The sequence below is a fragment of the Macaca nemestrina genome, chromosome 15 (assembly GCF_043159975.1).
Source record: "Macaca nemestrina isolate mMacNem1 chromosome 15, mMacNem.hap1, whole genome shotgun sequence".
NCBI classification, from domain to species: Eukaryota; Metazoa; Chordata; class Mammalia; order Primates; family Cercopithecidae; genus Macaca; species Macaca nemestrina.
The window spans coordinates 87,505,984-87,518,022 of NC_092139.1; the positions used below are offsets into that span (position 1 = coordinate 87,505,984).

The following is a 12,039-nucleotide window of genomic DNA, read 5'->3' on the forward strand; positions in this document are numbered from 1 at the left end:
CAGCTTTCAACATTTACATTTTTCGCCAGTTCACAAGACATGTCTGAAAAAACCATCAGCCTTTTTTAACTAAAAAGAAAAATGTTTTCTGGACTGTGTCAGTCAGTATGTCAAGCAAATCTTGCAAGGGCTAGTTTTCAAAAGAAAAAAGAGCTGCTAACATATCTGGTGTTTCTGCTTCTTCCATTACCTCAAGTTTATCATCTTCATGTCCATACTGTGGTCTTTTCTGGAATAAGGCAGAGCTACACATTAGGATTAAAGAGATTTTCTCCAGCATCTACACGTTTTTCTAACAGTCCAGTTCCAGCTAGCTTTGCAGGCTGCAGAAGACAGAATAATCTGTAGCTGAAAGACACTCACAGCAGCCAGGTTGGGGGCTGGGGAATGAAGGGGTGGCCAACACTCTGTTGTCACATTAGCAAGGGGGTCCTCAGTTTCCCTTATGGGGAGCTCCTCCCATCAGGGCCAACCCATGACCACACACCCTCCCACCCTGACTTCCTCATCTCAGTTTGGAGAGCTACCTTCCCCAGTATGGACTTATTTTCTCCTATTCACAAGCGACACATTCTCTCAAACTCCCAGAGTCTGTGCTACTGTTAAGGAAACCAGATGGCTGATTTAGATGTTTAGATAGAAGCACAGAGAAGTCTGTGAGGGTGGCGTGTCTTGCATGTGAGGCTGGAAGACCAGGCGAGTGAGTGCTGCTCTGGCTTCTGGAAGTTTCTGTTTGCTGGAAGCTAGCGTTCACTGGAGGTCACCAGGCCAGCAAAGGAGGAGGTATTTCTTCTGCCAAAATCCACCCCCAGAAGGCAGAGGAAATGACCAGACTTAATGTGCTTGTGACCTAGTTCCAACCAACGAGGAAGAAGGGTTTGGCAGAGCAAACACCAAAATACCAGGAAAGAGAACAATGACAGTCTGCAAGGACATGCCAGGCAGGCACCTGTGCCCCAGCCATCACCAAGACAGGCCTCAACCACTCCGGGTCCTGAGGCATGTCCACACCCCCCTCCACAGAGCCACGGCACATCTTCTCCACCTTCCTCTGGGAGAATGAGGTCCCTGAAGGGACTTGAGTGGCTGCGAGGGAAGTGAGCTCCACAGGTGCCCTCAGCGTAAAGGACGCACATGCAAAGCGCTTCCTTGTTTCAGTGACTACTAAGCATTACAGGTGATGCTCTTCTTACTCCCTTGAACCCCAACAAGAGTTCTCTCTTTGTCCACGAAGCAATCCCAAGCCTCTGTCCTGATAGTGTTTACAGTCTGACAGAGAGCAAGATGAGTGAGGTTCAATCTCAGTTTTTCATTTGTTGACAACATTGCAATGCTGGGAATCCAAGGCAGGCAGATGAGTCCTTGCTTCACTGAGCTTACAGTCTTGTAGGCAGAGAATAAAGCTATTGCACGCATGCACACACATACACACACAGAGTCACCTCTCCCTGCGGACTCTTTGTCCAGCTTAAGGTGGGGGTCAGAGAGGCTCCCTGTTGAGGCTGGAGGAGAGACGGAGAAGTTAGGCAGTCAGAAAGTTGGGGGTCCTGTCCATTCGGACTTAGTTTTCTTAAAAACAAACCACAACAAGGCCAGGTGCGGTGGCTCAAGCCTGTAATCCCAGCACTTTGGGAGGCCGAGACAGGCGGATCATGAGGTCAGGAGATCGAGACCATCCTGGCTAACATGGTGAAACCCCCGTCTCTACTAAAAAATACAAAAAACTAGCCGGGCGAGGTGGCAGGCACCTGTAATCCCCGCTACTCGGGAGGCTGAGGCAGGAGAATGGCGTAAACCCAGGAGGCGGAGGTTGCAGTGAGCTGAGATCCGGCCACTGCACTCCAGCCTGGGCGACAGAGCGAGACTCTGTCTCAAAAAAAAAAAAAAAAAAAAACACACACACACACAAACCACAACAAAGAGTTGGGGTGAGGCAAGGGCACCAGGCAGAGGGTGCAGCTCGTGCAAGGGTGGAGGAACTGTGTGGGGAGTGAGCGGGGCTACCCAGAGGACTCGGCAGGGAACACCCACAGGATGTCGCTAAGGCCTTCAAAGGGCAGCAGTGACCACCAGATCCCAACTGCAATTCAAAGCCAACACTTATAACATCAGGTGGGCTTCCGTGACCGAGTCCTCCCCAGGTTCCTAAGGAAGGGCATCAACACTGTGTTTCTCACACTGAGCTCGGAAACTCAGGTTCTGATAAGTAAGGTTCATCCTAAGTAGATGAAGGCCAATCTGGAGTCAGCGAGCTGAATCTAGAAATCTGAAATTTATCTTTGTTCCGTCTCTCCTTTTTTTTTTTTGAGATGGAGTCTCGCTGTGTGGCCCAGGCTAGAGTGCAGTGGCCCGATCTCGGCTCACTGCAAGCTCCACCTCCCGGGTTCGCCATTCTCCCGCCTCAGCCTCCGAGTAGCTGGGACTACAGGCGCCTGCCACCACGCCCGGCTAGTTTTTTGTATTTTTTTAGTAGAGATGGGGTTTCACCATGTTAGCCAGGATGGTCTCGATCTCCTGACCTCGTGATCCACCCGCCTCGGCCTCCCAAAGTGCTGGGATTACAGGCTTGAGCCACCGCGCCCGGCCCCGTCTCTCCTTTCCCAAGAGAGTGTGCACAGGCACAAGCCCTGGCAGGAATATGTAAGCACCCATGGCGCATGCTCAAACCTGGGGCTCTGAATGTGGCAGCCACAGTGTGGGGTGGATTCAGAGACAAATTGGGTCTTAGGGTGAGGAAAAACCACCAAGGGCAAAGGCGGTAGTGCTGGTGCCCCTCACCACCTGTGTGCAGGCTGACCTGGGGCTGAGTAAAAGGCTAGCTCAGCAGCTCTAGGTTGTCCATACACTCCACATTCCAAAGAGAAGTCTGGCCCTAGCCTGGTTTCTTGTTTTTGGAATATCCTGCCTGATAAGAGTGTTTAAGTGAGCCTAAGCTTAGGCCAGGTCAGATAGACTATGCTAACAATGTAATATAGGATGGTGGTCTTGGGCTACACGTTATCAGCTTGACCTCTGGTGGGGTTGGAGACTATACTCAGCCATGCCTATGTGACAGACCCCCAAAAACCTCTGGACACCCAGGTTTAAGTGAGGGTCCTTGGTTGACAATACTCTGTGTGTGTTGTCACATACTGCTTAGAGAAGTGTTGTCCCCATGACTCCATGGTGACAGGACAACTGGAAGCTTGTGCCTGGTTTCCCCTGGACGCTGCCCTATGCACTTTTTTCATTTGATGGTTTTAATCTGTATTCTTTCATTGTAAGAAATCACCATAACAGTTCTGGGCAGCCTTCCAGTGAATCACGGAAGTTGAGGGTGGTCTTGGGAACCCCCAAACACCTCCCTACAACACTTCCCACTCTGAGAACACCTCGGAGGCAGAAAGTTGTATAGCAGATGGCCGCTCAGCTTGTCACAGCATGTTTCCTGGTCAGCAAAGCAAGGTTCCTTGGGACAATGTGGCAGCTGTGAGTGGATATGCCCAGGAAAGAGCAGCCAGACGCTCGAACCACCAGCCCATCCTCAGAAGGCATCCTGTTACAGCCAACAAGCCAGCAAGTTGGCCTAGGATCAATGGTCTAATTCTTTTTTTTTCTTTGAGACAGGGTCTCACTTTGTTACCCAGGCTGGAATACGGTGGTATGATCTCAGCTCACTGCAGCCTTGACCTCCCCAGTTCAAGAAATCCTCTTACCTCAGCCTCTTGAGCAGCTGGAACTACAGACGTGCGCCACCACGCCCAGCTAATTTTTGTATTTTTTGTAAAGCCAGGGTTTTACTACGTTCCCCAGGCTGATCTTGAACTCCTGGGTTCAAGGGATCCACCTGCCTCAGCCTCCCCAAGTGCTAGGATTACAGGTGTGAGCCACTATACCCGGCCATCAATGGTCAAATTCAATCATAGATAGTTTACTAAAAATTAATTAAGAATAAATCCTGAACAGACCTAGTGGTGAATATGTGGTCCAATGCCATTTCTCTACCAGACTCCCTCCCACCTGCTAGACACAGCCTGCCATGCGTTGGGATGCATTTTCTGGTCATGGGACAGGCACTGCAACCAAGGCACACAGCTCAATGCATTCTTTCCACCCCACTTTCTCCTCCTTTTTCAGGCAATCTTCTGTTCCCTCCCTCCTTCCTTTCCTTCCCCAAGGTCACTTATTCATTTGGCAACAATTTCGGGAGCGCCAATGACACTTAAGGACATTGTGCTGAGAAGTGTGGGGGTAGAAAGTTGAGCAAGAAAGAGACTGCTACTCTTCCACAGCTGACATTTACAAATTTGAGGAATTACTTTATTTAGCAGCTGCCGGTCCCCATCCATCAGCTTTTGCTAAGAACTCTGACTACATCAGCATCACCACACGCTGCCTCAGTGGGCTGACTCTGGTCTGCACAGCCCTTAATTTGGAGTGGGCTGCTCCAAGACCAGCATTGCTGAGGATGAGGATACCGCTTTTTGACAATGTATCTACTCTAAGTTCCCGGGACACCTTGAGGGCCTCTGCTCCTGGGGTAGGAGGGGTGTCCTCCTCTCTCCCACCTCTGAACTGAATGCCCAGTGTGGGTGACTGTTGTGTGCTGGAAAGACACAGAGATGGGTGGGCCCCTGCATGAGACGGTGTGGAGGATGTGCTGGCGGTGGCTGCTGAGTGCATCATGTTTGAACTCTCAAACTCTGTCCCTTTCCATTGATGTTACTGTGCCAGCCATTCCAACCTTGGTCTAATGTTTGTTGCTGTATTGCCCTGAACCGAGATCTTGGGCCCCAGAAAACCTCAGTGGAGTAAGTTCAGCTACAATAGGGGAAGTGGAGTGTTCTGGGCAGGTGGGTCTCCTCCGTTGGGAGTGGTGAAAGGGTGTACAAAAACCATGTTCCCCGTCTCTACTAAAAAATACAAAAAAAACTAGCCAGGTGAGGTGGCGGGCACCTGTCGTCCCAGCTACTCGGGAGGCTGAGGCAGGAGAATGGCGTGAACCCGGGAGGCGGAGCTTGCAGTGAGCTGAGATCCGGCCACTGCACTCCAGCCTTGGCGACAGAGCAAGACTCCGTCTCAAAAACAAACAAACAAAAAAACAAACCATGTCCAAGTAGGATGCAAATAGACTCACCAAAAGATGTAAACAACTCAATGCTCATTAGGGGACAGGCTGCATAAATAGAAATCATTTGTTCAATGGAATACAACATAGCCATAAAGAAAGCCCAGCTCATTACATATTAGTGTGGAACAACCTCCATTCTATTAAGCACATGCAGACCAGAATGTATAGAATACGTCACTTAAAAAAAAAAAACCCCATCTTTATCCACAGCATTATCTCCCCAAAACACTGAAAGAGGGAAAGTGACTGGTTGCTTTAGGGGCAGAGGGAGGATAGGGAGGGAAGTGGGAGAAGACTACACCCTTTTGTATGTTTTGAATTTTTAACCATGTGATTGGAATATCTCTTCATAAAAATCACACCTTAGGAAAGAAATCATGCTTACCAAACAGGGAAAGAGATGAATGGCTTACAAGCCTCCCTGTAGTTCTATAAAGCACCTATGAGGTCGGCCTGGGGAAACCTGCCCTGCTCCCACTACTTCTCCGTTCCTCTGTAGTCATAGCCTGTGACCCGAGCCTTTGTGAGAAACAGACCTTGTCAGGTTTCACAGTAGGAGAAGGGCAGTTCTCTTTGCTAGAGGTGACTTAATTAAGCCATTTTCCTGCCAAGCTGGGACTGAATTATGATCTTCCCAACCTATTTGTAAAGTCCTCATCTTTGACATAAATCTGTCATGCGTTGACATGTTTCACAGTGCTGGGTAACCAGGAGGCACCCGTCTAAGTTGGGTGGTTAGCAGGGTACACTGGAATGTGCTGGAAGCCACACTGTGCACTGAGGGCTGAAAGAGCTCATACTCCCCTGTCCCCATCCCAACCCCAAAGGGAATGAAAGAGTCATTAGAGTGATTCAAAGACAGCTTGGAGGCCAGACAGCTTGGAGGCCGGTAATCCAGCACTGGGAGACTGAGTTGTACAGTCTCAGGAATTTGAGCTCAGGAATTTGAGACTAGCCTGGGCAACATGGCAAAACCCCCTCTCCACCAAAAATACCAAAAATCAGTTGAATGTGGTGGCGTGCACCTGTGGTCCCAGCTACTTGGGAGGCTGAGGCAGGAGGATCACTTGAACCTGGAGGCAGAGGCTGCAGTGAGCCAAGAATGCACCACAGCACTCTAGCCTGGTTGACAGAGTGAGACCCCATCTCAAAAAACCTTCCCCAAAACAAAAGACAAAAACATAGACAGCTTGGAGAACACTGGGTGGGGTGTGGATGTAGGTCATTCCGGACTCCCAGGACTTCTCATAATTGAGAACTGATCCAATCCTGGAAAATTCCAACGTGTTGTCTCACTGACAAGAGCACCTGTCACCTGCCCAGTCATGACCACGCTGTACCTCTCACAGCAATGAATGGCCTGGCCAAGCCTGATATGCCTGAAGTGCCACTCTGCCTCTGCTCTCATAGTCCCCACTGCATAGAAAGACCTTTGGGGGCAGCATGGGGCATGTCATCATAATCTATATCAAACTCACACCTATATTTTTGCCTCTCCTGTGTTATGAGACCAGAACTTTCCCTATGACCTTGAAGGGCTCCTAAGCTACCTCCTCCATCCTCTGTCCTCTAACACACCCAGTCTATCGCATCCCTTCTCTGGGCCCAGGAGCTCTGTTGCTGGGCCAGTGTGTTTGTACATTCTCCTGTCTTCCCTAAGAACATCCCTTATTCTCACTCCTCTTGTGTAAACCTCAGCCTTAAAAGCTAGATTCAAGTTTATCTTCTGCCACAATGCCCTACTTTGAATCATTCTGATTTCCTACTTTATTTGTTCTCAATTTACAAAGATGTCTCCTCAAATAGTTGTTAGTTGACTTCCTTGGGCTTGAGATCCTCAATCATGTGACCCATTCACCAGGGCTCTAAAATCTCAGGCAATCCTCCCAAATCTAAGTGGAGACTTGCTATTTAGAATGGAACATAGGAATCCAGTAGGTATGAGATGAAGAACTACAAGCAAAACCTCCTCAACAAGGTTAGGACCAGGCACGGTGCTCACATCCCAAATCCCAGCACTTTGGGAGGCTGAGGCGGGCAGATTACCTAAGGTCAGGAGTTTGAGACCAGCCTGGCCAACATGAGAGATGTTTTATTAGAGATGGCAAAACCCCATCTCTAATAAAAATAGAAAAATTAGCTGGGCATGGCGGCAGGTGCTTGTAATCCCAGCTACTCGGAAGGCTGAGGCAGGAGAATCGCTTGACCTGGGAGGCGGAGGTAGCAGTGAGCTGAGATCACGCCACTGCACTCTGGCCTGGGAGACAGAGCAAGACTCTGTCTCAAAAACAAAAACAAAAACAAAAATTAGCCAGGTGTGGTAGCAGATGCCTGTAATCCCAGCTACTCAGGAGGCTGAGGCAGGAGAATCACTTGAACTGGGGAGGTGGAGGTTGCAGCAAGCCGAGATCACGCCATTGCACTCCAGCCTGGGTGACAGAGTGAGACTTCATCTCAAACAAAACAAAACAAAAAAACAAAAACAAAAAACCAACAGTTAAACACAGGGAGGTGGGCCAGGCGCAGTGGCTCACGCCTATAATCCCAGGACTTTGGGACGCCAAGGTGTGTGTATCACAAGGTCAAGAGATTGAGACCATTCTGGCCAACATGGTGAAACTCCATCTCTATTAAAACCAAAATTAGCCGGGTGTGATAGCGCACGCCTATAGTCCCAGCTACTCAAGAGGCTGAGGCAGGAGAATCACTTGAACCCAGGAGGTGGAGGCTGTAGTGAGCCAAGTTGGTGCCACTGCACGCCAGTCTGGTGACAGAGCGAGAATCTGTCTCAAAATAAAAACAAAAACAAAAACACAGGGAGGTGGATCAATGGGAGATACATGAACAGAGAGAGGTGGGGAAGGAAAGTAACCCAAGAAAATAGCAAGGGGAAATGACAGAGTGTGGCTCTGTCGCCCAAGCTGGAGTGCAGTGGTATGAACATGGCTCACTGCAGCCTTGACATACTGGGCTCAAGCGATCCTCCTGCCTCAGCCTCCTGAGTAGCTGCACTCACATGCGCATGCCGCCATGCATGGCTAATTTTTAAAATTTTGTAGAGATGGAGTTTCGCCTGCTGGTCTTGAACTCCTGCGCTCAAGTGATCTACCTACCTCGGCCTCACACATTGTTGGGACTGCAGAAGTGCAACCGCACCCAGCTTATTGTATTTTTTTAAACCTTTTTTTTTACTTTGTCCAGACAAAACTGTTTCATTAGTAGGCTGAAGAGAGAATGTGGTGTACAATAAAGAACAATTCTCTACCAGACACCGTTGCTCATGCCTGTAATCCCAGCACTTTGTGAGGCCAAGGCGGGCGGACCGCCTGAGGTCAGGAATTCGAGACCAGTCTGGCCAATATGGCAAAACCCCGCCTCCACTAAAAATACAAAAAAAATTAGCCGGGTTTGGCGGCGCGTGCCTGTAGTCCCAGCTACTCGGGAGGCTGAGGCAGGAGAATCGTTTGAACCCGGGAGGCAGAAGTTGCAGTGAACCGAGATCGTGCCACTGCACTCCAGCTTGGGCGACAGAGCGAGATTCCATCTCAAAAAAAAAAAAAAAACGACCCTCCAGGATCTCGGTCTGTTGCCTAGGCTGGAGTGCAGCAGCACATTTCAGCTCATGGCAACCTCCGCCTACCTCAGCCTTCTGAGTAGCTGCGACTACAGGTGCGCTGCCACACCCAGCTAAATTTTTTTTTTTTTTTTAATTTTAGTGAAGACAGGGTTTCACCATGTTGCCCAGGCGGGTCTCGAACTCCTGAGCCCAGGTGATCCGACTGCCTCGGTCTCCCAAAGTGCTGGGTAAATTACAGGCGTGAGTCACCGCGCTTGGCCACAATAATTGTTATTAAAGGTAGTACTCTGTGAAATCTAAAGATGGGAAGACGTGATGAAGGTGAGTTGGAGCAATAGACTCAACCCACACACTGTGTGTCTAGGATTTGGGAAGTAAAGGTAAGGCCCTGGACTCAACCAAACTCAGACTTTGGTCAACTCGGCAGCTGTCTAGGCAGACAGGCCTTCAATATCTCTGTTGGTTAGGTGGAGATGTGGTTGATGACGCGGAAAGAACTCGTGGACCACTTGCCCTGACGCTTCAGGGTACCACCTGACACTCGCAAGCACATAGTCCTCTCTTTCTGGCTCACTCCGGAAAGAATGGCCGAAACCCCGTGCCAGACTTTTACACAGGAAATAATGTCGAAAAAACAGACTCTCCATTTTCCTAACCCAGGACCTGCTGTTCAGAATTTTTACTCACCTGCACAGAAAATAATCTGGCGTTTCCCCGTGAGCTAGGCGTAAGAAAAAAAATCAACTAAGTAGACTAATAGCTAAGGAAGATTTCTGGGGTAAACTGCTGTCTTCAAGTACCCCAGATGCACACACTTTCACATAGTTAACAGACTGTTACCACCACTGAGTCACTAAGGTGCAAGAATCTATGCTAGGCAACTTGAGAATTCTCAAGATTGTGAGCAAAACATTTCTCGTCTTCGTTTGATAACGCAGACACCGGCGGGTCCACACCAGCCCTGCCCAGGCTCACCTCGGAAGAGGCGACCCCAACCTTCTCGGACTCGTACATGAGGGCCAGGGACCTGCTGGTGCTGGCGGCCGTGGCCTCAGCCCTGCGGAGCACCTCCTGCCGCAAGTACTGCTGCCTGTCCGCTGGCGCGTCGGGCTCGTCGGGGAGGTCCCGGGCGTCCCTCCAAGGGGCCGGACGGGCGCCTTCGTCCTCCCCGTCGTCGTCGAAGGGATTGTAGCTTTTAGGGTAAGCTGACATGGTGCCGGAGTGGCTCTCGGTCTGAGAAAGAGACTGAGGAGGACAGCCACCGCCGCCGTCCAGGGCCTCGCCCCGCCCGCCGACCCCGCGATCGTCGCGCTAACTCCTTCCGCGCGTCGCGCGCACGTGGCCCCGCCCTCGGAGCCGACCATCGCGCAGGTCGGCTGGGGGGGGGCCCACGCCCGGCGCGCGCAACCGCAGCCTACTGTCCATCCCCTCTCTCCCCTGCAGCGGTGGGCCCGCCCCGCAGTCACGCCCTATCTACTGTCGGCAACTGAGAGGTCACGTGGCGGGAAAGCCGGATGCGCCTACGCCTGCGCCCTGAGGTCGGGCGCTCGCTGGCCGGGAGCGGGGAGCCGGCGGGCACCGCCGCGGCGCGTGAGGTGATGGCGGCGGCCCCGGCCCGGGGAGGCGGCGGCGGCGGCGGCGGCGGCGGCGGCGGCGGCGGCGGCTCCGGTCCCTGCGCCTCGCGGGGTTTCTATTTCAACACGGTCCTGTCACTGGCCCGCTCCCTGGCGGTGCAGAGACCAGCATCCTTGGAGAAGGTAATGTCGGCGGGCTCTGCCGCGGGCTGACAGGAGGAGGGGCTGGGGTGGCGAAGCGTGGAGGCGGGACGAAGGTCGGTGGGAGGCCGAGGCTGGGCTCGCAGGCAGCCTGTGCGGGAGGGGGCGTCTGAGCGGAGGGATCTAGCTGAGGAAGGAGGCCCCAGAGGGAGGAGCTGGTGAAGAGAGAGGGACCGTGGGGGAGGGGTCGGTGGGGCCTGCAGGGCCGCTGCAGGTGGGAGGTCGTGGGATTGGGGTAGGGGGGACGTGAGCTGCTGGCCCAGGGAGCATCTTGTGACATCGCGGGGGTGGAGACTGGATCGCGGGCGTCAGTGAGGAGCAGTGGGATGAGCCGATGACCAGGGGTCAAGACCTGGGGCTTTGCTTCCGATTTCAGCTGCTTTTTATTCGGCGACCTTGGGAAAATGCCTTTCTCTTACAATAGGGATGCTTTTATCTGCTTTGCCGGCTTCACCGGACTGCGGTGGCTAGAAGACGAAACACTGTGTTGAAAGTGCTTTCTCACTGTAAACCAACTGCGCAGTGTTATTCTTCGAGGCTGGGGGCGTTAGATTGGGTAAAAGATTGTGCGTTTGCAGAAGGGACAGTGGCAGGAAAGGGAGAGTGAACTGTCAGTGGGCAGGGAAGTGAACTCGGGATTGCTTCAGAAGAGAATGGTGAAGTCGTGCCAGCCAGAGCAATCCTCATCTTGGGAGAAAGGTGAAAGGCAACTCAGTGGTGTGCCTTGAGATCTGGAAGGAGACAGGTTTTAGAGTTAGACCTAAATTTGTTTCCTGCACTGGCACTTACCGTGTCTTCTTGGGCAAATTACTTCAACTTTTAGAGCTTCTGTATCGTTACTTGTAAGATGAGGTTGGAGGTTGTTCTTGAGAATTAAATGAGTTCTAGCATAAAGCGTCTTCACGGGGCTGAGCACAGAGTGGGTGAGCAGTAAATGTCAACTTTGTTTGCCCACCAGTGTGTGATGAGACTCAGCACAATGTTTAGCCCCGAAAGGATGGAATTATTTTCCCACTCAACTTTTTGGCAAATGGAAAGAGGATGTTTTCCGACAAGATAAGAAGACAGTAAAAGAAGCCTGCTGCAGTTGGGAGTGGTTTTGTGGCTCTCTGCTGATGGGTGAAGCTGAAAGGCTATTTTAGGCACTTTTGGCAGAGTGACCTGGTCCTTGGCCTTGTCGGTTCTCATATTTGATTTTATTTTTTATTTTTTTATTTTTTGAGGCGGAGTCTTCACTCTGTCGCCCAGGCTGGAGTGCAGTGGCGCGATCTCGGCTCACTGCAAGCTCCGCCTCCTGGGTTCGCGCCATTCTCCTGCCTCAGCCTCCCGAGTAGCTGGGACTACAGGTGCCCGCCACCGCGCCCGGCTAATTTTTTGTATTTTAGTAGAGACGGGGTTTCGCCGTGTTAGCCAGGATGGTCTCGATCTCCTGACCTCGTGATCCGCCCGCCTCGGCCTCCCAAAGTGCAGGGATTACAGGCGTGAGCCACCGCGCCCGGCCTCATATTTGATTTTATCACGCACCTTCAGGGTGAGGAGGTCCTGGCAAATTGGTGCTAACCTGACTTCTAGCTAAA

The 12,039-nt window shown here is 51.5% G+C and overlaps 2 protein-coding genes across 2 annotated transcripts in view; one reads left to right on the plus strand and one right to left on the minus strand.

Annotated features, from left to right (window-relative positions):
• The window catches only part of LOC105480669 (synaptosome associated protein 29), a 30,689-nt gene extending 20,686 nt beyond the window's left edge, over positions 1 to 10,003 (minus strand). The window contains exon 1 of the mRNA XM_011739760.2: positions 9,663 to 10,003. Within this exon, the coding sequence (XP_011738062.1) occupies positions 9,663 to 9,899 (237 nt within the window). The 5' untranslated portion in view covers positions 9,900 to 10,003. The remainder of the gene's footprint in view (positions 1 to 9,662) is intronic.
• A 195-nt stretch (positions 10,004 to 10,198) lies between these two features.
• The window catches only part of LOC105480668 (phosphatidylinositol 4-kinase alpha), a 146,876-nt gene continuing 145,035 nt past the window's right edge, over positions 10,199 to 12,039 (plus strand). The window contains exon 1 of the mRNA XM_071080046.1: positions 10,199 to 10,444. Coding sequence (XP_070936147.1) covers positions 10,202 to 10,444 — 243 coding nt within the window. The 5' untranslated portion in view covers positions 10,199 to 10,201. The remainder of the gene's footprint in view (positions 10,445 to 12,039) is intronic.